Source organism: Dipodomys spectabilis, unplaced genomic scaffold, assembly GCF_019054845.1.
Source record: "Dipodomys spectabilis isolate Male_0828 unplaced genomic scaffold, ASM1905484v1 ptg000234l, whole genome shotgun sequence".
Lineage (NCBI taxonomy): Eukaryota > Metazoa > Chordata > Mammalia > Rodentia > Heteromyidae > Dipodomys > Dipodomys spectabilis.
In genome coordinates, this window is record NW_024870911.1 from 274,875 (window position 1) to 301,399 (window position 26,525).

At 35.5% G+C, this 26,525-nt stretch overlaps 1 protein-coding gene across 19 annotated transcripts in view; it reads left to right on the forward strand.

Moving 5' to 3' along the window:
- Positions 1 to 26,525, forward strand: part of Ppfia2 (PTPRF interacting protein alpha 2) — a 271,881-nt gene that overhangs the window by 233,935 nt on the left and 11,421 nt on the right. For 5 of the 19 annotated variants that reach the window (XM_042699018.1, XM_042699006.1, XM_042699003.1 and 2 more), the window contains exons 20-25: positions 9,213 to 9,294; positions 12,507 to 12,707; positions 17,478 to 17,540; positions 18,664 to 18,693; positions 20,033 to 20,226; positions 22,369 to 22,466. In XM_042699018.1, the coding sequence (XP_042554952.1) occupies positions 9,213 to 9,294; positions 12,507 to 12,707; positions 17,478 to 17,540; positions 18,664 to 18,693; positions 20,033 to 20,226; positions 22,369 to 22,466 (668 nt within the window). Of the gene's footprint in view, positions 1 to 12; positions 22 to 9,212; positions 9,295 to 12,506; positions 12,708 to 17,477; positions 17,541 to 18,663; positions 18,694 to 20,032; positions 20,227 to 22,368; positions 22,467 to 26,525 lie in introns of all 19 variants that reach the window. The other 14 variants (XM_042699013.1, XM_042699010.1, XM_042699008.1 and 11 more) reach the window with 5 other exon arrangements.

Sequence of the window (26,525 nt, forward strand, 5' to 3'; positions counted from 1 at the left end):
TCTCATGAAAAGCACATCTGGGTAAGTTGGCTCACAATGGCTGCTGAACATGATGATTTTCAGCACCATCTTCTTTTCTTTTATCTGTAGTGTTTCTCTTTTCCGTTGTGACACAAGCTGCACTGCCTCTGACCTAAAGTGAAAATTGTAATGTGTATTCATTTCCACACAGGAAAGAAAGGAATCATTGGTTCAGAGAAATATTCAAATTAAAACAACTTATGTTGGCCTTTCAGGAACTTGTATTGCTTTGATTCTAGTAGATACACATCAAGAGACATTCTCAGAGGTCATTTTCCCTAGTTCTCACGACATTCCTCAGGAGCAATGGGACACACAGTAATACATGAGTGATAGTTGCAGGATTTGCTGTTGCCCACTGTGTTGCATGATGGAACCTGCTTTCTCTATGGCTTGTGGCTCAGCTCCCTGTGTATTCTATTCAGGGGATAAACTTACTTGCCAAACTACAGAAACTGCACTCAGCTAGAACAGGTCAAATGTTAAGTTTTCCCAGCAAAACGTGTACACCTAGGGATGCCAAAGCAATATTTGATTTTTGGCTAAATACGTATTCATCACAGTACTTCTTGTTCTACTGGTTAAATTTTAAATATGAAGAAAAGAAAATCCATATCACTCAGATAACTTTTAATTTAAAAATCCTCCTCGGGACAAAGCTTACAGGGTACCATCTAGTCATAAAACAAATTGAGTTTCCAGGTATAAAGTAAAATAAAATATGCATAACATTTATCAAACATTTACATTGCTAGACTTTTGCATTGGCAGCATGGTAAGCTCATTAAAACATTATGTATTGGAAGACAGAGGTACTTTTAGATTAAAGCCACTTGCTCTTTTCATAAATGAAATGGCTCCAATGAGATGTAATTATCTAGGAAGTAAAGGAAAGAATTGATACAGGATTTATGAGTATTTTATATATTAATGCAAGGTGATATACTCTGTAATAATGTTTTATTGATTAGTATTTTTGTAGTTTGTCTCTGATTTTGAAGATCTAGATCTTCAAAATTAACTATTATTGCTATTATCAATAATAGTTAACACTGCAATACTCTTTTCAATTAGGATAATTTATGAGACAAGGAAAGCTCTGATGAGATGCTCATAGAGCTCTGTTTGGAATGCTAGACAGACAGATGATCAAATGAGCATTACAAGCTTATACTTCAAAAAGAAATACTGATACTCTAAACATTGGAACTTTAAAGCACTGTTTTCATGTCATCATATACATCTGATTTTCTATTTTCTGATGGCTTTTGAGTTTCATTAGCGTTCCTTGGTTAACTAATTAATTAGAATTCCCAGGAACATCATCCCAAGAAATAAAATGTAAACTCCCAGTCCCTGAAGGAATGAAATCTTAAAAATGAATGATCCATTGTTATAAATGGGCTGTAAGATACTGATATCATTGCTTTCATTCTAAAAGTGAATTTCGAGTTGTCTTGCACATGCTCATAGAACTTAATTGAAGCATCATGATACTTCAAAATTATTGCACTAATGCAGTCACTAAAATAGAGTTCAGGAGGAAACAATGGAGGGGGAAAGATACCACAAACATGGTGAAGATGACTGGGGAAGGTCTAAGCTACCTGTGTCACTCAATTAGGAATTCAAAACAAGATTGAATTGAAGTCCCACTTCTTCCGTTTGATTATTTCATCCCCTGTGCATCCCAGTACTTTCGGTGCTTACTGGTAAAAGAATATATAACCTGAGAATTAAATTGGTAATTGAGGTTGCCAACTCAAGCTGAGTGAAAGATGTCTTAAAATTAGATGAAACACTTAGCAATCTATCTAAATGATAGCCTCATGATTTTTAAAATTAACAATGCTTTACAGTAAGTCCTCAATTATTGTCCGAAAGTTCAGCCAACAGGGTCTTACCAAAATGAAATTGTTTAATGGAAAGTAATACAGGCCCCCTTGGTTTTAAATAACCACATTAGTAATTGCATTGCTTTAACGTATTTGTGTTAATGTGTTTACACCTTTTTTATTGGCTTTAAAAATAATTAAGTTTGGAAGTGGAGCTGTGGCTCAAGTGCCACTTGAGCGGAAGAGCTCAGGGACAGCACCTAGGCCCAGAGTTCAAGCCCCATGACTAACAAAATAATAATAATAATAATAATAATGTTCAAACTAAATTGAAGAAACTGAAATTCATAAATATTTTTCTCCTGAGAGTATGCCCTATATTTCAGACCAGATTGAAGATTGAATGTGAATGAATTGGGTACTTAATATAATCAATTTCTTTCAAATGGAGAAAACTTTTGCATGTTATTTGAGTCTAGATAAGACACCACTTTTCAAATGTTTTGTGGATTTTTGTACATTGTTGTTGAATGTGGAAATGTAAAGTAACAGGATACACACACAAAATTACAGAATGTTATGCTTCCAAAGTCAATCAACCTTAATGTTGGATTTGAAACTGAATTTTGTGATGCTAAATACATATATTTAGGTAATCAGTGTTCTGAAGCAGCTGATTGAGATTTGTGACATATTTCCATTTAGAATAATTATGTTAACTAAGATGTACATTTTCAGCATACAGATGTTAGAAAAATAGTTTAGACAGCACAAGACTTCGTTCACATTTGCTGACTAGAATTTCAACTAGTTGTTCACACTAGTTTAATTTTCAAAGAATTAAGAGAATTGATCTACAAATGTGTATTCCTGAATGATAGGTTTTTAATAAACTCATTATAAACCAGCATGAACTCCAACTCTCAATCCATCTACCTCCATCTCACATCCCTGGTGCTAGAACTACATAGAAGTGCTACCACATCAGTTGCAATAAGTTTATTCTATAGCTCTAATTTGAGTAAAATCATATCTTACTTACCCTGTTAAATGTTGGATTTAAATGGAACAAGGAAGATTGCACAGTTAGCACTCATGTAAAGTAATATTGTACATGGGAGATTTATTCCCTGGAAATGTAGATTCAACTGCCAAACCTTTGATTTGTATTTTATTTTTATCAATTCACATATTTTTTTTCTGGGTTTATCAATAATTAAGTACTTGTTATGTGCAACAGTACATCAATAAGCCACAAAGGTACTTTTTCAACCATAAAAGACTATATATATATATATATATATATATATTGCAGTCATACAAAACCAGTTGAACTGAAAATAAATAACTGCATATCAACTTTTCCATTTCAATCCTACAAACTAAGCCAATATTCATTTATTCAAGATGTAGAACCTATTACTAGGCAGTGAAAAGAGTCAAACTTCCTTTTTGTAAAAAAATAATGTTGAGGATCGATATATGTGACAGTAATTGATATGAACTGTAAACATTTACCAGATAGTCACATAAATGTATGGTAATTCTAAAAATAACTAAGCCACAGTAAAGGATTGATGCTGTTCATTTTATGCTCACAGTGAGAAAGGTACTATTATTCTCCTTTTATAGTTATAAAGTTTCAGAAAGTTAATTAGCTAAAGGACAGTGTGACTCTGAACAAGTTGTGAAAGCTGAAAGTTTTTCTTCTCCCATTCAATGGCTCTGTAACTTCACATGGCCTCAATTGTTGAGTGTGCTAGCCAAATACTAATGTGGGTAAGAACACACCTTTCTGAACTGTTGTAAAGATGAAACAAGTTGAGATAGATAGATAGATAGTATATATATTACTCAAGATAGTGCTAAATAGATGATTAATAAATATACACTAACTTTTATTATGAAGCTCAATACCTAATTAATCTGTGTCTGGAAGCTTTGATCTTTTAAACCATTGTATTGTATTTCGTAAGACTTTAAAGTATTTCAAATAAACAAATAAGCAAAAGAACATTTTAGATAATTCTCTACTATAACACTGACTTAAATTGTAATATCATTTATTCACAGTACTTAAATGATGTTATAAATGTTAAATGAAAATTATACTCAGAAAATTAACTAGAGAATATTCAAGTTTTAATTTTGTGAAAGAGAATTAATTCTCCTTGGAAGAGGACTTGGAATGGTGACAAGAAAGAAGTAAAAGTCTGAGTATTATATATGAAGGATGAGATACAGTTGTTATGAATATGAAATAACTTGCATTGAGATCAATTTAAAATAATCCTTAGGGCTGGGAAGGTGGCTCAGTAGCAGAGCACTTGCCTTGCACGCCTGAGGTCCTGGGTTCCATTCCTCAGCACCACATAAGCAAAAAGAAAAAAGCCGGAAGTGGCGCTGTGGCTCAAGTAGTAGAGCGCTAGCCTTGAGCTTGAAGAGCTGAGGGACAGCGCCCAGGCCCAGAGTTCAGGCCCCACAACCGGACCCCCCCCAAAAATAATAATAAAATAAAATAAAATAATCCTTAGCTGTGAAAAAGCATCAATCCAGAGGAGGCTAAAAGGATAAGCCAAAGGTTAATAGTTGCTGAGAAGCAAATTGAGATTCATTCAGTCATTCAGTGAAAATGTCTGGCATCCATACTGTGTGCCTGAATTCCTATCCAAAACCCTGTCCCCATCTCTACTTTCACAGCTTAGGAGCACAGCACCATTATCTGCAACAACCATCTAACCAGTATCTGTAACTCAAAACACTGGCCTCACAGTTGTCTATCTATCAACAGCCAGCATGACCTTTATAATAGAAAAAAATGTTGCATTCCTGTGCTTGTGCTTATACTTTCTGATGACTTGGGAAAAGCTCTTTGCTATAGCCTCCAGGTCCACTAGGACCTTGCTTCACTCTAGGCTGTTTCTCCAACTTCATCCCCTCAGCCCTTACTCTCTCATCCCTAAACACATCTGTACCATGCTGTCCTTGCCTTCTTTCTTTTGCTCAAATAACCAATTCCAATCCTTTCTTTTGCCTGAGACATTTTCCTACAAAACTTCCATTGCCAGCCCCTTTTCAACAGGTGTATCATGAATTCAACTATTGCCTCTTCTAGGCCCTGCCCGACACTAGAGACAACGTAATTCTAATTCCAGTCACTCACCACCTAACTACCTTAATCTAGTTTACCGTTGGTTGGAATATATCAATGCCTCAAATTATTTTGCTGACTTCTTTCTCTTTTTTTTTTTAAGACCTGGTTACACTTGGTAACCCAGGTTGGATTTGAACTCAAGATTCTCTTATTACAAGTGGGTGCCACTAGCTTTGCCTTGTATATTTATTTCTATTTGTATTAACATAAATGTTCTTCCTCACTGGCATATAGAATCTTTGAGATTGTGAGGCTCTGTGGGCTTTATCCTGTTAGCTGAATACAAAATGTGGCATACATCAAGCCTATTAAAAATCAGATGACTAGCTACTGAACCAACTCAGTCACCGGGCTTATAAAATCCCACTGTTGAGCCCTAGGAAAGACCAAATTATCAACCACCAAATTCAATGAAACATTAAAAGCACAGTAGGAAAGATTGCTCAGTCCTATGGGACCTATAAAATGAAGAAGTAAAAATATATTGCCTCAGGGCCAAGGTGATGATGGTTTCAGAAAGGAAGCAGATTGAGCTGGTGGCCTAGTGTATGTCAGGCTCTGTGTTTGATCTCCAAAACCACAAAGTTAGAAAATAAAAAAATGCAGGGAAGGAGGAAAGGAGTAGAAAAAGTAGGAAAAGAGGAGGAGACGAGGAAGGAAGGAGATTTCTTGAACCTGGTAACTGAAGATGAAGTTGCATAAGGGGCATAAGGCACAAAGACATGTGGGTGCTGCTCTTTGCTTAGCATGGTAGATACGTATTTTGCATATGCAAGATAGGACGCTCCTCTTTCCCCAGCATTCTCACAGACAGATACAATGGCAATTGCTGGATAAATATTAAACCTAAAGAAAGGAGCTTGACATTTTCCTGTGTATTTAGCCATTTAAGCAAAAATCATATGTGCGTAGTTTTGATTAAGAGCTAGAAATTACAAGAATAGCTTAGTACTCTGGATGTATCTACATTTAACTGACATTTTCAATGTTTTAAAAAATGTACAAGTCTTCAAGTCTTGTCTCTCTCTCTTTCTCTCTCTCTCTCATACACACACGCACACAGACACACAGATACACACACACACACACAGTTCTGGGGTTTGAACTTAGGACCTCACACAAGCTAGACAGACATTCTACCACGGAACCATGTCTCCTCCCCTACTGTTTTGCTACTTGTTGATTATGATTATGCCCCTGAGCTATGACACACAAATTTGAGGCTTCCTCTAAGTGCTGAGATGAGAGGTCTATGGCATTATGTCCAGCTTCCTTCTATTGAAATGGAAATTCCTAGACATTTTGGTCTGAGCTGGCCTCAATCCAGGCCTGGGAAACACATAATATTTTCAGAAATGAACTGTATGAGTTATATAAAAGCCATTTTAAAAAGTTAAAATACTTGATCAATTTGATACCATGACTAATTCCATAATAAAAGCTGGATTATAAAGCCAAGGTGATCCTATTAAGTTAAAGTCTGATCATATAGCCACTCTACTCATAATTCCTAACCATTGTCTCACCGAGAAGAAAAATCAGTGCAGCCCTTAGGACCCAGTCTGCCATCTCAGTTCTCTAATTCAACTCCCACCTCACCCAGATATACTAACCCATACTCAAATCACATCTTCTCTCTGACCATTTCCTTCCCTATATTCTCTACCCCTACCACCATCATGCATTTCCTATCTGGACCTTCCTTTGATTTTTCTTCATGAAACTGACTTTCTAACATAATGTAACTTTTACTGTTGAATCTGTATTTGTCTAGTAAAATATATTCTCAAGAAATAACAGATGACTTAATATGTTCTGTTGAGTGACACATCATAAGTTTGTAACACAATTGTGCTTCCTACTATGTATCTCTTTGAGATTTTTTCCTGTGTCCTTACTGCCAGTTCAGTTGCTGCAATGCCATCACTATTCTAACTACTGCTATTCACCAAAACAATGGCTGTTAACAACTGAAATCCTCATACTCAGCATGTTCAACTCTGACCCTAAGCAACTAGTTTTATGTTGCATACAGTGGAAAGTTACATGTATTTATTTTTGTTCAGCAAATGATCTCATGTCTCTGTGTTCCATACTAGCACAGTCATAGATTGTAGCAGGTACTCAGTAAATATCTGAGAGCTTCTTTTTCGATCTTTCATTTTGTGTCTACAAACACAGCTCTCTTGGTGACACTAAGCTACTCAAACCTGATTTTTTAATGAAGGAACATCATTGGCAAACCCAAAGGGAACAGATGGTAATGGAGAAGGCAAAAAAGGAAATGCCTGTATATTTCACTTAGCATTCAGGGTATCAATGTTGCTGTCCATTTTCTAAGTCCTCAAAGCATATATATACAACTTAATTATAAAATACACTCCAGGTTGAGCACTTATGCCTGTAACCCTTGTTTCTCAGGAGGCTGTGATCTAAGGATCACAGTTCAAAGCCATCCTGAGCAGATAAGTCCCTGTGAGACTCTTATCTCTAACTAACCACTCAAAAACCAGAAGTGAAGCTAAGGCTCAGAGTGTTTAAGCACTAGCCTTGAGCAAAAGACCTCAGGGACAACTCCCAAGCCCTGAGTTCAAGCCCCAAAACTGACAGAAAAAGGAAAAAAGAAATCCACTTCCATCAAACAACAATTAATTTATGTATCTCTTCAAGCATTGTAACTTCATTTTTTGCCTTACTCCTTTAACTAGATCTTTTATTAGTATTATCTATTGTAAATCTAGGAAGGCTTTGTGTTGAAAGCCTTGCTATCACATATTGTAATGTACAAATATAGCTTATCTCAATAAGGAGCTAGTTGATTAACAGCAAGAAATACTCAAATGCATTATTTGGGGGACAATTTAATACTCATGATACACTCCTAAGCACACAAAATATATCCATTTGAAGTAAAGCAATCTTTATACATTTGTTTGTATATATGATTATGGTATTTAAAAGTACAGACAATATATTTCTCTATATAATCCAGGGAAGATATATAATAGTTTGAGATTCAATGGAAATACATACTTGTTATCTCAATAATATATGCTTTCCTTTTGGTTTTACTATGTGGATATCATCTGTAACATCTTACTAGTAGAGACAATGAAACTATACCAGTCACTGTCAAGCCTGTTAAAATGACTTCGTTTACAAACAGTATTTATTTTCACTGGAACATTCTACTTTCATTAAAAAGGGTAGCAATTACAAGTGAAAATAAGTATACTATTGAATTTCACATTTTAAGTTACTTTCTAATGATGAAAATCAATTTATATTGGCATTCCCTTCAAAGGAGATGTGTTTCTTTCAGCTATCTATGGGTGGCCAATGATTAGAGTGGAACATGGAAAGGTGTCACTAACACATGCATGAGCTTTTGGGTTTGAATGACTTCAGAACAGTGCAGCTACTTCGAAGTTTCAAGCCAGAGGCCACAGGCTTGAGTGCTTTTGTTTGATATTACTGTGTTTTGGTCTTTAGTAGGCACATTCTTTCTTATGTACCACAAACCTCAGTGATCCTGGCTGTCTTCCTTTATTGCTTGGTGTACCTTTGCCTGATATGTCTTTTGCCATCTTAATATATATTCAGTTTTGATAAATGGTGCATGCCATGCTTGAAATGCATGTCTCCTAATTGTTGAAGCTAGGATATTCTATAAATGAGATTTTTCCAAATCTTCAAAAAATTGACATACATGTATAACTCCTAAGATAGAACCCTGGACCCATAGGTCGCATTAAAATCAAGCACATCATGACAAAAGACGTTGAAATGTTCAACTTTATGTCTTTTTTCCTAAACATGTTCTCTTCTGTTGAGAGAATCAGAGAGAGAAAAATGACATGGAAGAAGGCAAACTTAGATTGCCTATTACATATGAGTCTGTGAGCCACTTTCTCATAACTGATTATTTGCTGATAATATAATGCAGTTTATTAGTTCATTAGCACATTGTATTCCAAATTTTAATGAATAAAAATTAGGAGGAATTATTCCTGAATGTTGTTTCTAATAAAACCAATGAGTGATTTGTATGTTTTACGCAAAGGAACAATAGTTTCTGTTATTCCCTTTATCTTACCTTAAAAGTTTTGAAAAGTTTATTACTTTCCTTAAAAAAGATTATCATTAAAAACCAAAGAGATCTTCTATATTACCTGACAAATGTTCTTTGCTGTACAATTCAGGCACGAACTTCTTGAAGAAGCTCGGAGAAAAGGCTTGCCTTTCGCTCAGTGGGATGGCCCCACTGTGGTAGCTTGGCTAGAGGTAAGAGACTTTCTGACAGCAAAGCTTCCCACTAGCCCAGAATTGCTCATAAGGAAGTATTTGATTTAGCCCTGGACTTTCAAGCATTGTAATTTCGCTCTCATGATGTGTGTGTGTGTGTGTGTGTGTGTGTGTGTGTGTGTGTGTGTGTGTGTGTGTGTGTGTGTGGTGTGTGTGTGGTGTGTGTGTGTGATTGAAATAAAATGAAACCTATAGATGAATGAAAAGAGAATCTCTAAATTCCACTTTTTTTTGCACCTAGAGTAAGAGATTAATAATGAAGCTACACATTTGTTGTTTCAAGGAAACATCTGTTCCCCTACAAGCCCTCATTACCAGATTTCAGAGAAGAGTTATATCCACTTTGGACAATTCTGTTATACAAGATACAAAGGCCACCCAGTCACATGGCATTTTCCTATTGCTTATAATTTAATTCCTGAATCTAATTCTTAAAAATCTAGTCTAAGTCAACTAGGTTTAGACACTTTAAGTAAAGCAGCAGATTTATCACTATGTTTTCTGCTATCGAATAGAGTTTCAATTTAATTAATAACTCAATTAATTATCAGTTAAACAGTTCAAGTTAACAAACTAAGAGCTACTTCACTTAACATTTACTTCGCTATAAACTGTTCTGGAAAAAAGTAGAGGGCAGCAGCCACAGAAGTTGACAGTGAGCAAACTATATGTTTGACCTCAGAGGGTCCGTTCATGGAGCCTCCCAGCAGGCTTCACTGTCCTTTCCTTCATTTTTTTTTTAGTCATGGGGCTTGAACTCTGGGTCTGGGGGCTGTCCCTGAGCTCTTCAGCTCAAGGTGAGTGCTCTACCACTTGAGCCACAGTGCCATTTACTGTTTTCTGGTGGCTAACTGGAGAGAAGAGTCTCAGGGATTTTCCTCCCCATGCTGGCTTTGGACGGCATTCCTCAGATCTCAGCTTCCTAAGTAAGCTAGGATTACAGGCACGAGCCCTGGCCCCTCGGCTCTTTTCCTCGTTTTTGCATGGGCTGAAGCAGCTGCTTAGGCATGCCAAAGTTAGGGAAAAGACCTTGCCTGTCAGTGGCAATGACATGCAATGTTTTAATTGGGTCCAGGTTCTAAAATCATCTGCCTTCATTAAAATGTCATACCCATTGCTAAATAAGTGACTAGTGAAGAAAACTTAGTCTATTTTGGTTTCACAAATGGTCTTAGAACCCGGCATGATGACTCACACCTATAATTCTAGCTACTCAAGAGATTGAAATCAGAAGGATTGCAACTTGAGGCCAGCCTGGGCCAAAAAAAAAAAAAAAAAAATCCTTAGCAAACACAAAGCTCTCAGTTCAAACCTCTGTACTGAAGAAAACAAAAAGAACCCATCTAAACAGTCAAAGCTGGATGTTCTGATTGTACATGCCTGACATCCATGCAGTGGTAGGCAGCATGAATAGATTACAGTCCAGCTCACAACAGGCAAGAAGCTAGCTAACAAATGATCTAGCAAAAATGTGCTGGAGGCATAGCTCAAGAGATAGTGCACCTATCTGGCAAGTGCAATGTACCGAAATCAAAACCCCAACTCTCCCCTGCCAAAAGAAAAAAAAAAGACATATATAGGAAGACACACAAACATACTTTGCATTTTTTTCTTGGACTGGTCGAAACAAGGTTGCATCTATCTTTTATTTGACTCTTTCACATCAGCCAGGGGAATTTTGGCATATTAATCATCAAAGTTATTTATTGCAAATATGTCTTTTAAATTATTATATTTAAAAAATCTATTACAAGACAGCTTAAGAAATCATACCTCAATAATGATAGGTGCTTGTTGTTGTTGTTGTTGTTAGGATTTCACTCTGTTAAAATGAGCTACAGTTTGATAAGAGAGCTAGCTGCTATTTTGGCAAGTGATGCACAGATTCTTCAGATTAAAAAAACAGATTTCTTGACATTAAGATGCTAGGAAATGACAGGCAGTGGCGATGGAGCTAATTAAAACTAAACTAACCTGAGTACACAGAAATTGTTCATAATGTGATTCCCAATGTGACTCAAATTAAAAGATGGAATCAACAAGATAAATAAACTGGTGATTCAATGAGTAAGAGCTCCTCGCTACTACCTCCTTTTGCAATTCTTTGAGTGCATAGTCTGCAATGAGCATGGTCCAAAGCAGTCTCAGCTTCACACGCCATTTACTCACATCGAAAACTCCTTAAAATTTAATCATGGGTGACATTGATAACAATAGATTGCAACCACTGGAGTTCTATTAACCAACATGGAAATCACAATTAGAAGCAAGGGATAGAAAATCATTAGTACCCAACAAAGGTAAATTTAGATGTTAGTTGAACAGTTTGATTTATGAGCTAAGAAAGTTGCCCCTTCTTCTGTCTATAATGTACCTGTCAAGGTAAGGCTGTTCCTTACTGTTGGAAAAAATATAAACAATACACTGTAGATTTTTTTTATCTCAGTCACAGCCCAGGCCACATTGGGTTAGAAAATTTGACTTTTTGATTCAATGCGTTTTTCCCCTTGATAGTCTTTTAATATTGTGTTATTTGTAGAACAAAATGATATCTATGTTAATTGTGTATTGCTGTGTAACAAGCTATGCTCAGAAATGGCATTTATTAACTCACAGATTCTGTTTTACATATTAAGTTGGTAAGTGGAAAATTTGATTTGGCTGTAATATAGGATTAGATCAAAACAGCAGGGCCAGCAATGGTACAGCCATCTCATTCTGTGACTACATTTCTCTGCACAGAGGATTCCAAAGTAACTCCAAAGTAATAAATTGAAGTTGCTTATTAGACAACCATTAATTGAGCTTCTTAGTCAAACATGTAGCTGTTCTTCTAGTTCCTACACACAGGGAAAGTGGTGCTGCGAAGCTATTGCCTTTATATTTCTAGTACCTACTGGTTGTTGAAATGCAATCTCTGAAGCCAGAATTGCCTGATTTCAAATCTTATTTCCATTGCTACCTAATTGTGTTTTGAATATCCCTTGCTAAATGTCTCTGGGAATCTCACTCTTCTGGGGAAATACTAATCAAATTTATTTAGCAAGATTTGTGAGCAATAAATTAATTCATATGAGCAAGGTGCTTAGATTCTTTCCGATATAAGACACTCAAATGTTAACTATGATGATGATGATGATGATGATGATGATGATGATGATGATGATGTCTGTATTTTTTCTGCCCCACAGCTCTGGCTGGGAATGCCTGCTTGGTATGTGGCAGCTTGCCGCGCCAATGTGAAAAGTGGTGCCATCATGTCGGCTTTATCTGACACTGAGATCCAAAGAGAAATTGGAATCAGCAATCCTCTGCATCGCTTAAAGCTCCGATTAGCAATCCAGGAGATGGTTTCTCTGACAAGTCCTTCAGCTCCTCCAACATCGAGGACTGTAAGTCCCCACCTCTGAGCAAATAGCAGCCTGTTTAAGTCCACAGAGCAAACTGTGCCAGCACACATTTCAATGTCAGTGTGAATTATTCTAAAGAGATTTGGCTTGCTTTTCATTAACCTTGCTGCTACTTTTAATAGATCCTCAATTGAGAAGCTGTGATTCATATCCCACTTGAAGCCTGAAACCAAGGATAGATTTTTTAGTTAGCATTTAGACTAAAGTTTCAGGGTTTTCCCACCACCCCCCCCAAACAAAAGACTCCAAGTTCAGAATTTTCAGAATTTTACTTTCCTTCCTTTTGAAAAAAATGTAATGTGCTCTCTTTTCAGAAGATAAACCATAAGCATTTGCCATAACCATACATATATCGCAATGTAATGCTTAACTGTATATTTTTAGGTAATGTTTATAATTGTAAGATTATACAAGGTTTGATTTTCTACACATTATAAGTAGAAATCTCCTTTCAGAATCAGTTTGTATCTCATTTATAAATTCCCGGTCCTTTCAGAAAAGAAAGACTATGTTATAGGAAGAGACATGCATAAAGTAGTCTATATAATTCAAACACCAAGAAATTCAAACATCAAAAGTAACTCCCAAATAATATTTCAATATTTCTATATTTCTAATTTTTCAATATGTCTGATTTCTAATGTTAACTAGATTTCTTCAGTCTCATATCTAACATAAGATAGCAGAATGACATAAATTTGGAAAAGGGTAAAAACATTTTTATTATTGCAATTTTCAAGTACAAAATTAACTTGAGCATAACTTTTTATATATGCTCCTAAAGGATCGCAAACAATTTATTTCATTTCTATAATATTTACATTTATTTTCTTACCAGATGCTAAATTCTAATTTTGAAAATACAAAATGAAAATTTATAAAGACATGTTTTCTGTGCATAATTATCCTGTAAAAATCTTTCTAAATAATAAAGAAATTCATGTCCTTTTAAACTCTCATTTAGGATATTATAGATATATTTACTTACTGCAGTTGTACCATTATACAAACTAAATATACTTCAGAATACATTAAACATAAAAGTTGAGAAAGCCATTAAATAGTTGCTGTAAACTGGATTTAGAAGCAGTGAGTTTTCTGAATAATTTCTGCCTATCAAAGATATATCTGAATTTTTGTGTTTGTTTTTGTTTTTGTTTGGGGGGGGGCGGGTCCGGTCATAGGCCTGAACTCTGGGCCTGGGCGCTGTCCCTCAGCTCTTCAGCTCAAGACTAGCACTCTACCACCTGAGCCACAGTGCCACTTCCAGCTTTTTTTTTCTGCTTATGTGGTGCTGAGGAATCGAACCCAGGGCCTCATGAATGCAAAGCAAGTGCTCTACCACTGAGCCCCCTTCCCAGCCCCATACCTGAATTTTGTATCAACACTGCTCTCCCTAGTAGTACAAAGAAAATACTGATTTCTTTTTCAGTTGTAGGGCATGGAAACTGTTCCTGAGCTCTTTTGCCCAAGACAAATGCTCTGCAACTTGAACAATGGTACCACTTCCAGTCTTCTGGTGGTTAATTAGAGAGCCTCATGAAATTTCCTGTCCCTACTGGCTTTGAACAGTAATGCTCCGATATCAGCTTCCTGAGTAGCTAGGATTGCAGGCATGAACCACCAGTGCTGCAATGACAGTACTGAAATTTTTAGATCTTGCAATAATAAAATTAATGTTCCAAGTTGTAGTCTAAAAGTATGATATACTTTATTTAGCAACAAAAGTAAATTACCTCACTATCACTTAACCTAGGATTTTACAATATCTAGAGCTCCTTATGCTCATTCTTTGAACATTTCATCCATTAAATATCTTCACTTTATGTGATTTTTCATCTAGTTTGGTTTTGTAATTATCTAAGCGTTAACTCAAGACAACTAAAAGACTATCTCAACAATGCCACAGCCTTCTAGACATTTAAAATTTACTTTCCAGACTTGGACAAATAATATCTCCTTGGTACTGTCTCTTACTGTCTGCGTTTGCCTGTTATTTTTTAATAATTCAGCATGAATAAGAGCAAAATGTTCTTTTATTTGTGGTTGTCATATTTATTTAAATTGTTCTTATGAAAATGCTAGTGTAGCAGAAATAAAAAGGCTTGGACACAAATTCAAATAGTCTTTTGCAGCCATATAATACAAATTTCTACAGAAATGTAAGGAAGGCATATGACACGTGTTGATCATTACCACATGCAGGAGAAGGAGATTATGTGTTAAACAGAAGGTTTGCTTCAGTGAAGGCTGTACAGTAGAATTCTACTGATCTTAAAGATTTAGTCAACACTGACAAGGTGCTAAAAGTCAGTCACCACTTTGAGGATATTACATGTTAGTAATTAAGTAGTTAATTTAGTTAAGTTAGTCATCAATGAGTTATTTAAGTTCTGATACTACGGGTAAGGAACTTGTATCTGCCTTATGATTGGGAGTGCATAAGTGAGACATTAAATGCCCATTCCCAAGGGCTTTTGCCCAGGATCTGTGCTTCTGACAGTGTTTCCTCCCTCATAGGCTGCATTGGTCTTTGTTCTTTCCTTCAGCATTCTTTCAGCTTGCTTTGATCTGCTTCCATTCTTTCTAACCTCATACAACTCATTTTTTAGTGCACGTAAAGTTAGACATAATGAGATCTATCCAAGAATCATTGTAGTGAAAATTATTTCTTTTCTAATGGACAACAGAAATCCAAATGAGGAGAGATGTGGATGTAAGCCATTTGGATGTGAAAAGTAAATTCCATCTTGCTTTACTTTGTAATTCAACTGGAGAGTTTAAAAAAAAAAAAAAAACAACTTGGAAATGACTCAGGTAGTCTCACTTTTGCAAGAGCATGTTTGAAATTCTTCAGAGGTCTACATGAATTGGTTATCTTGCATCTTTGACAGCAAGATTATTCTCTCTTGATTAATTTTAATGTATGATTCCTTGGGTTCATTTTTATATTTACTTTTCTGTCATGATGCTTTCTGGAATGATTTAATCAAGTGAGAAAGCAAATTCTTAACATCCTTTAGGAGTTTGCCTCAGCTTTCATTTGGTAACACTTGCTGAGCAAGTGCTTAAGGTAAGCAAAGCCCCTGAAATACACAATTTAAGCAGAGTTGCTTTTTCTAGTTCCAAACTTGCAACTCACACCAGCCTACAAATGGATAATCTCTTGGGAAGCCCTTGACTTTTATCTTAGTCCCAATATTCTGTTAGAAATCTACATTATGATTTTTAAATTTCAGTAGTTTTTCTAGTATGAAGTTTTAGTTCTATCTAAGAGAAGAAACATTGAATTTTGAGAGTTTTTTGAAGTAGTTATTGAACTACTCTAGGAAAGTTTTATGAGGCAACCTACTCATTGAATTGAGGGGAAGTTCTCAGTGTAATTGTAGAGAAGTGGCAGTACTAGAACCCAAGCCCTTTGAAAAGAATTTGGTCACTGGACACTGGAACTGTGTAAATCATCTGTTTGACCCAGATGATGTTGACCACCAAGAATGACTGTTGGTTTGCATTTTCTGGCTCAGATATAAAGGAGGTAGCAGCACAGACAGCAAGGGCAGAGAGATGACAAAGAGTTCTGAGAGTACTTCAAGCACACACTGTTTGTCCTTTATTCATTTTCTATTTGCCTTGTTATTCTTTTGATTTCTGGTCTCAAGTCACCTGTATTTATGATCCTTGTTTACAACTTTGTATTGACAGATCATTTCCTCTTTCCAAGGATGCTGATGATTAAAAACTATGTGCACAAAATTTTGTTAATAAACAACGAAGTACATGTGCTCTCAATTCCTGAGGAAAAAACAATAGTTATTTTTAAATCTCTTTCTTTATATAAAAATTATATTATTATATTGTATATCATCTTTCTTCATTATGCATTTCAAATATATCTATTTATGTAAATATATTTACATAATATATTTATATTTACATATATTTACATAAATAGATATATTTGAAATACAAAGCTTTCTCATGCCTGTTTTCTGATTAAGAATCACAGAAGTATCCTTTGTTTATTTATTTATTTTTTTGTCGGTCATGGGGTTTGAACTCTGGGTCTGGGCACTGTCCCTGAGCTCTTCAGCTCGAGGCGAGTACTCTACTGCTTGAGCCACAGTGCCACTGTGGTGGTTTTTCTGGTGGTTAATGGTAGATGAGTCTCATATACTTTCCCGCCAGGCTGGCTTTGAACCGTGATCCTCAGATCTCAGCCTCCTGAGTAGCTAAGGTTACAGGCGTGAGCCACCTGGGCCTGGCTCCTTTTTAAAATTTTTGTATTTAGTTTTTGATAGCACTGGGATCCAACCCCAAGGTTTTTCATGCTCTCACCTTGCTTGCTTGTCTAATGCTTTACCACTTCAGCCATGCTTCCAGTTCTGCTTTTTACATACTATATTAGAGATGGAATTTCACGTGCTTTTCTGTCAAGTTCTCCAGATGTAGCTTCCTGATGAGCCAGGATTACAAATGTGAGCCACACAAGCATCGGGCTCACAGAATTATCATTTTGAAGCTACTCCATCATGACAACATATCATGCCTTTGTCCCCAAGATCATTTGAGAGTAAAAGGGAAATCTGGAAATTCCACTAGTGTCTGAGAGCCCTCTAGTACAGGCTCTGTGCATGTGTAGAGTAAGGGCACTGTGTTGAGCCATGGTGCTGGTTGGCTTACAGAGGTGCTGCCTCTCTCTTTACTCTGCTTACCTCCGTGGATTCCACTGCTAACCCCTGGGCTGCTCACTAGCCTTCAGGCAACGTCTGGGTGACCCATGAAGAAATGGAAAACCTTGCGGCTCCAACAAAAACGGTTAGTCTTTAAGGCTTTATTGAAACCGAACAAAAGTTACTTGCTGCTGTTAAGAAGGAAATAAAACCTGATTTGTTTACTATAGACCAGAGAAATAAGGAAAGATCATCTAGTTATAGGCAAAGATGTTAATATATTTTGTGACAGCTTTATTTTGCTATACTTGTTTATGCTTTAAGAGTTTTAAATGAAACAGAACTTTATTTTCATATTCTGGTAAATACAGTGAGTTCATAATATGCAATAATAATGAAAAATACAATGATTGTTTTTGTACTTTGCGATATTGGATTTTTGGCAATGAATATTACTTCGTATTAAGCAAATTTACAGGTAATGCATAGTTTTAAGCTAAGTTAAATTTGTAAAAGGAAAATGTAGGTAATTTCTAAATAATGATATAGTTTCAAGAACTTTACCATCTCTCGCACTGAACTTAACCAAAAATAGTGTTTTATTAGTTAGTATTGAGAAGCACAGTGTTAAGTGCTTTAAGGGCCTAAGCTTTAAGAAATATGTGATTCATAGGCATTTTCATGTAAAGTAATAAGGTTTGGCATTTAATCACATGTATTATCTGAGTTTTTTCTATTTTAGTCTTAGTTGAAGACATAGTTATCTAGAAGTTTATGATGTAAAAAATGCTCATGTTATACACTAATATCAATTTTAGTTTGGATTATTATACTTGATTTTTAACATTACTAAAATATATTCAACCATAAAGCTTTGTTAGAAATAGTTGCCAATTTTACTTTAATTTCGGTGACATTTCTATATCACAGACACAAACATATTATACATATTATCACATTAGATTTTTGGAAAATTAAATCTACTTAATAAAAATAGGCTTGTTAAGAACCAGAATAACTGTTCACAAAAATCTTGAAAATCTCATATTTCATGTGTACATGTTCAAATTAGAATAAGTTAGAAACTATACTACTGACCAATAGTTACTCTTGTTCTAAGACGTTTACTATTATGCACTGACACATGAACCCAGGTACTTGTCTGAAGAGGTATTAGAATTATACTTCTACTAGATCATTTTGACTAATTCACTTGTAATTGATGTATGTTTAACCTGCTTTATTAATCATTCCTGCTGCTTACACAGAAGGAATCTGAGGAAGGAAGCTGGGCCCAGGTAGGAAATTCATATACTTGAACACAATTATAATTCAGTAAGCTATGAGAATACAATTTAGGAAACTGTTATGTTATAATATTTTAAAATTATCACCCCTCTCAATAATTACATTAGTATGTATAGTTAATTTGATAATATGTTTAATAATTCATCTTTTTAAATACCATAATTTGCAATTATTTATTTCATAGCTAGACTTTGAAATACGGTAATGACCTGTAACTTCAGTGTCTCTGAATTCACTCTTTAACCAAGAAGCACTCAAGTTGGAGCTAAAAAAGAAAATTTCCAAAAGACTTATTTGGAGTTCCATTATGCACAGGGTCTGAAGACTGCTTTTATAGGGAAAGTGTCAGAGCTGACAGTACAACTCAGAGACCAGCCCTATATACTAGGATGGCCACACAAGACAAGCTCCTACACTGGGAATAAGGCAGCAGGCTGCCACACGTTTTCTTTAGCATCTCTACAGGTTGGATAACTGAAAGAATTAAATATATGTTATCCACAAAGTGATCTAAGTAAAAACTTTCTGAGAGTAATATTACAACCTCTGGGTAAGCATGCCACAATTTAGGGTTGCAATACATTTTGATTTTGATAAGAATGTCATCAATCTTGAGAAAGGGCAGTACTTAGAATCTCTCTAGATAAAAATGCTATAATTACAAGTATGAATTAGCTGTATGATAAGGAACTGAACAGTGAAACTTGTAGTTAATGAGTAGTTCTAGATTATCTGTGCTAGCTTTTGATTGTGCCCTTCTTCATTAGGTGGAGTTTAATCAATTTCTTGAAAGGAAGGTCTTTTAATCTTTATGAAATGCTGGCTACATGCTACACTAGGGAACAGTAACGATTCAGAATTCTTTTTAACCTCATCAGGTTTTACTCTTTGCTTACTGAGGTTCCTTTGTCACATCAAGATTTGCTATTACACTATAGAAATGCAATAATATCACTTAAAGAGGATGGTGGTGGAGTAGTGGCTGATAGATAAATTATATAAGCCCAGCAATGTAAAGAACAACCCAAGGATCAACACTCATGGGTATAATTCAAGACTTTAAAATTTTTACTGACAAAATATGTCTCTGGACAATATGTAATTACTTTTAGCCTACAAAATGAATTGTTGCTTATTTCCATAAGTAAATTCCTTGACAAATATATGAACAGTTCTGTTTTATAACAAATAAATAAAATACTTTCATGCTACAGATTGTTTCTCCAAATAAGATACTCTGTAAACATCAGTTATATTGATGAGTCCTATCTTTTAATTACCATCTAATTTTATTGGTTAAGAAACTTGACTGCTATAAAACAATTCTAGTGTCCGGTTTTTCTGCAGACTCTGGCTTATGGAGATATGAACCACGAATGGATTGGAAATGAATGGCTTCCTAGCCTGGGATTACCTCAGTACAGAAGTTACTTCATGGAATGTTTGGTTGATGCAAGAATGTTAGATCACCTAACAAAAAAAGATCTTCGTGTCCACTTAAAAATGGTGGATAGTTTCCATCGGTATGTTTTCATTTAACAAAAAATGGTGTTCAATAATATATGTTTATTAGTACAAAAAACAAATGCTTAGGATGTAGAAAATATGTACTATTCAAACATCTGTATCATCTATACTTGGGAAATATTTTAAATCAGCAAATTGCAGGGATTGTTTAATATACACCTGAGTTTATATGGTATGACCACCTTTTATGCAAATATACACATACAAAACTATTCTCATAGAGCATATATTTGTTTTCTCTTGGCTGTAATGAATCTGTGTTTGTAACTTTTCTGGTTTGTGAGTGGTTATTAAAGATTATTACTACAACTGCTTGTATAACACAGTTAATAATTTAGACACATACTAGGAGAAAATCTGACAGGTAATTCTATGAAGGTCATGTGTATGACTGTATTTTTACATAAATCCTTCAGTTTTTTCTTGCATATTAACTTCATTACAATGCTTGCATATGCTGTTAGACAGCTATGAGGAAATGAATGAAGCACATTCTGTTCATTCAAGTTATTTCTGCCTACCCCTTGGAAAGAAAGACAATACTATGCCATGAATGTTATGTACTCACTTGAACCCTTGTATTCTGAGGGGCAAAACTAGAAAGCAATGTGTTGGCAAGTCCGATTTCCTCAAGTTCTCTCCTTTGGCTAGCTAATGCCAGCTTCTCTCTGTCTCCATGTTCTTGCCTCTAGGAGTACCCATTGCTCTTCTTCTAATGGTTATCCAAATTCCCACCTTTTATAGAGTGACAGGATGATCAGATTAAGGCCCACCTGAATGGTCTCATTTAAATTCATTGTCTGTTCAACCCCATCTCCAAATCTAGTCATGTTTGGAGGCACCAGGGATCCGAGCTTCAATGTATGCATTTTAGAAAGATAATTCTGCTCACCATATTTACACAGCTTTGTCCATCCTCTAGTTCTGGGAGTATTTTATTCAACATTTTTCTTACTAAAATACTGGGCTTAAAAACATATCCAGTGTTTTCAAATATAATCTGACCAGTGGACATATCTAATTTTATGTGCATGCTAAACACTTAAGAACTCAATGGAATCACTCATCTCTACGCTTAAATCCAGAGATTCATTTTCCTCCATCCCAATTTTCCATGGCTGACATTTCTAATATCAGAAAATCTTCTTTTTTACTTCTCTACACACCTCTGATCTCTGGATTATCTTTTCCAATTTAACACCATGACCACTTAAGTGACTTTTCTATCTCCTAGGATTGCTTATCTCCCCTGTGCCCCATTTTGCTGTGAGATACTTCTTCCCTAAATGACAAGCAGAAAGAAAACAGTTTTTGGTCGGTACCCTTCTTCTGAATGCGGTCCTGAATGTATTCAGGACATTCTCCTGAGTATATTTCAGACATGAAATACCAGACTTCCCTGAATACACCTTTTTTTTTATTCTGCCACCTTTTTCTTCTCTGCTTTCTTTTCTAGTGTGGATTTTCAGCTCTGGGTACTGCACCTCACAATCACCGCACCTCTAAGATTTCATCCACAATACTTGTGTCTGCTAGGTCCTGTTTTCTTCAGTACACACACTTTTAACCATTGGCCAGTTTTCTCCTCTTTCACCCTATATATCTTATATATATATATATATCTTATATATCTTATATCTTCTGTCTTGTCCATTTTACCCATATCTCTATTGTTCTCGGTTGGCTGTTTGTTTTGGTATTTGGCCACTTTATGTTATTATTTAATATTCTCCTATTATGCTATTGCTGTCATCGGCTAAGAAGAGGATATCTATTTCTTATGAATTTCTACCTTCATCAAAGTCCATCATAATTATTTTTGAATGAATAAAATATTAATTTGTTAGCACATAATGTAGAAATAGCTAAGTGGAGGTCAGATACCTCAATGAATATCTCTATTCATTATTATTTTCAAAACTATTTCTTAGTTTGTTAATGGTTTTACTGTTTTCACAAAAATTACATTTTTAGAATAGTTATATGTTGGTTTCCTTTTCATAGTGAAGGGTTTATTTATTCACAGGTATTGTATTAACCTGATTCCCTGATTGGTGCTTATAGTTAACTAGGCTTGCTCAAAGGAAATTCTTCACCTTCTGAATAAATTCAATGTCCTTTCTTCTAACAAATAACAGAACAAGTTTACAATATGGAATTATGTGCTTAAAAAGGTTGAATTATGACAGAAAAGAACTAGAGAGAAGACGAGAAGCAAGCCAGCATGAAATTAAAGGTAACATAGTTTATTTCATATAAAACTCTGAAGTTGATCCTGTTACCTTTTTTTTTTTTTTCCCCTTTTTTTGTCCCGCCCCAATCCTGTTACCTTTTATAGCTAAGATGCTATGTATGTCATTGTGGTCATCAAAAACCACAAATATTTGGTCACAAATGTTGTGTGATTTTGCCTGATTACAGCACAGAAAAGGATATTGTCCCATTACAAAGTAAATATCCCCCATTTAGGACATAGAGTTAATTTTTTGAATGGAGATTCATTCCTCTGAACCTGTTAATTATATGTTCTTCTGGAACAAAAGTGGACTTCCTATATGAAACTTTTGGTATAATATTGTCATTATGATTCAGAGGAATATAAATTATGTTTGTTGTTATTGTTTTATACCAGTTCATTTTTGGATTCTGCCAATGAAATTTTATTTCAGTGGCTAAAAGTCTTATTTTGTCATATAAGTTATCAGAATTTTATTGGGACCTTATACAGAAATTATGTAAGAAATTTCTCCCTATAAACTAGAATAGCCTGTAAATAATTTTAGTGCATGATGACTCTGGGAGCATTACAACTACTGTGTGTACAAAAAAAAAAAAAGAAAGATTTAAAGAATAAGAAAATACCCCGGGTTGTACATTTATCACAAAAGTGTTGTGCTTTAATTAACCATAGTCGTCGATTTTGTGGGGGTGGGAGGTCAGGGAGGAGATGGGAAGGGATGGGAAAGGGAAACAAAGGAGGAGGCAACAATGCTTGATAAGAGATGTACTCATTACCTTGCTCATGTAATTGTAACCCCTCTGTACGGTATTTTCACAATTTAAAAAAATGCATTCTTCTTCAGTTAAGTTGAAAAGTTGGAACTATTGTAGCAAAGATAGACCCAAGAAGGAAGTGTGGGTGTGTATCTGGCATAACAAAGGGCACATTGGCTCACAAACAGATTTTAACCCTTTTATATTACGTCTGTATGCTTGGATTTACCATATAACATATTTCACATATAGACATATAAGAGAGAAGAATTACGCATTTGGCCCAATATCAAATGCTATATTAACATTTGGCAATAGTGAGTCTGAGTACAGATGGAATGGGTGGAATGGGGGGGACTACGATTCACTGTGATTATATACAAACAACTCCCTATTATAAATAGCTGTGTGAGATCATAAATAGTTCCTCTTTCCGGTAATTGACCTGGTGACATTTACAGGAATAACTTTCAACAGAGTCTGTTGGGAGGGGTCTCTGCTATTATCTGAAGCATTAATTAACCTTGACCTTAATAAAGAAAGGTTTCTGCAGTGAGAAAAGTGTCAAGAATGTACTAACACTCAATTTGTCGCTAGGAAACAGTCAACACTGATTTCTGGCCACTTATTGTTTAGGTCTAGAGGATTCCTACAAAGCATTCCAATCAGGGAATAAATCTTCCTTGGAAATACATTTATAGGAAGATGTTTGATTTATAAAATGAAACAGGGATATATTGCTATTCAAAAGCAGAGAACTTTAGCTTAGTACTTTATTTTTCCTCATCAATTAATGTATTAATTTATGGATTTAATGATTCTTTAAAAATGATTTTTTTGTATTAAACTAACTGTCCAGTGTAAGGTATATTAAATAGGTAGGTTTTATTAGGTATCTGATGAAGAGAACACCACACACTATTCAGGCAGGAAAAGAAGTTTATTTACCTAACTGCTGCTTCCTCCATGCATGGTGAAGCATGGCTGAAAAGGAAAGGGGGTGGGGGAACGCATCTCTGGGCCAGGACTTATCGAGGCCAGGGACAGGAAGAGGTGTGGCCAGCTGGGGGAGAGGTGTGGCCACACTGGATCTGGATGTGACCTCAGGATCTAGGACCCTCCTAAGGTCAGATGGGAGGCATGTGACCAGAGGTGGCCCAGGATGTGACCTAGCAGGAGGGGAAGGTGACTGCTTCCCAGTGTGCCAGTTACCAAGGTAACAGATACTGGGCAGAAACTTAGCCAAGAGGGAGGGAGGTGTGCCTGTTCAGACCTGTTCAGACCTATATACAGTAGGGTTTCAGTTTTACAAGTCAGATGATTAATACAATGCATCTTGATAGATGATATCATTTTCATCATTCCATTGCATTTGAATATTCATAACTAAAAGTATGACTATTGCAATTCTAATTGTCAAAAATTTACAAAAATATGATGACAATCTAATATGCTTCTCTTTACTAACATAAACCCAGATATAGAAAAGAACAAACATTATATTTACAAATAACTCCAGTGCAAGAAACACTGGACTGTGTGTGTGTGTGTGTATGTGTGTTTATGTATGCTTTTGATTAAACTTTTGAAACCATGGTGAAAAGAAGTACTGCATTTAGTACATTCAAGTAAACATTTGCTGTTGTTCATAAATATCTGCCCAGTTTAAATGTAGCTAGTACTTAGAGGGGACCTCTTACTGTCAGTACCAGCTAATAATGTAACTAACTCCACATGCCTTTTTCTGAGACTTACCACCACAATGGAACACGCTACTATAACTCAGAGAGAAAATTGTATGTCAGAACTAACCTAGAGATAATCAAGAAACATTTATAATATATAATTCCCATATATGGTTAAAGTCATTAAGAAGTCATTTGCTTTGTGGAAGATACAGTGAAAGAAAAAGGAAAATCTCTAAGGCAGACATTATATTTCTCATCTTCTTCAGACATTCATTCTGCTTCAGATGGACTCTGCAGTCACAAGTCTGGGATATAAGCATTCTTCCCAGGACCTTCCTTTGAAATTAGATTGTTCAAGCCACAAGAGAGATAAATGGAGATACATGAAACAGATATTCCTGTAGCTTCCAGATTTACATACAATCACTTTCCCAGCACATTAAGCAATGGGAAAGACCAAAGAAAGCGTTGTTTTGAACTTCTACCTGTGAGTATAATAGAGTAGATTCAAGAAAACAAATAGAAAGGCTACACAAATCAATAAACAGATATAAATAGGTGTTTGAAGGTAATTCAAGACATCTAAGACAGCTAAGATTTAATCATCTGAGGGGGAAAATGTGATACATTGAGGTAAAGGATAAACTTGTTTTTCTCTACTGCTTTTCCATGTCTTATAGAACAATTGGGAATTGGCAGTTGGAATTTACAAGTGTCAAGCCAGTGAGGATTTGAGGAATAAAAAATTCTGGAGAATAGAGAAAATAATGTGTAAACTCAGCAATTTGGGGGATGTGGCAGTTCCAGGGGTTAAATCCATAGACTGGCAAATAGTAAGCACACACCATACCACGGACCTGCACCTCCAAATTTTATACACCATTCCCTCCAAATTCATGACAACCTTCTTTTCGTACATTTGAAAACTCATAGATGGCATACTGTGGACACAATGAGAAAAGATTAAAATCAGTAAAATAGAAACATATCTGCAATCGACCTTGGTTCTGTTTTTTTTTTAATCTTCCAGAAATAGTCCTCTAAATAAATAAAACTTTATGCAAGGAAAATAATGACAAAACAGAGAACTTCAATATTTAGTTAGAACCGATATGGTATGAATTCACTCAGGTGGAAATTTCAAGAAATAGAAATATCCAGTGTTAAATTTAAAAACATACTCCATAGGCTGAGTATAGAACACAATCTTAAAAACCTCGTATAGCATTCATGAGGCCCAAAACAATAGCCATAAAAGTCTAGTTGAAAAAAAATCACTTGGAAAAATATCTAAAATCTGAAAAAAAGGAATGATATAAAACAGATTGTTATAAAGAGTCTAGAATTTAGAGTCTAGTAATTAGAATCTCTGAACTGGCAAGAAAGAAGGGGGAAGCATTTAAAGAAACTGACTGGGGACTGGGAAGGTGGCTTAGTGGTAGAGTGCTTGCCTTGCATGAGGCCCTGGGTTCGATTCCTCACTACCACATAAGTAGAAAAAGCCGGAACTGGCTCTGTGGCTCAAGTGGTAGAGCGCTAGCCTTGAGCTGAAGAGCTGAGGGACAGTGCTCAGGCTCAGAGTTCAGGCCCCATGACTGACAAAAAAAAAAAAA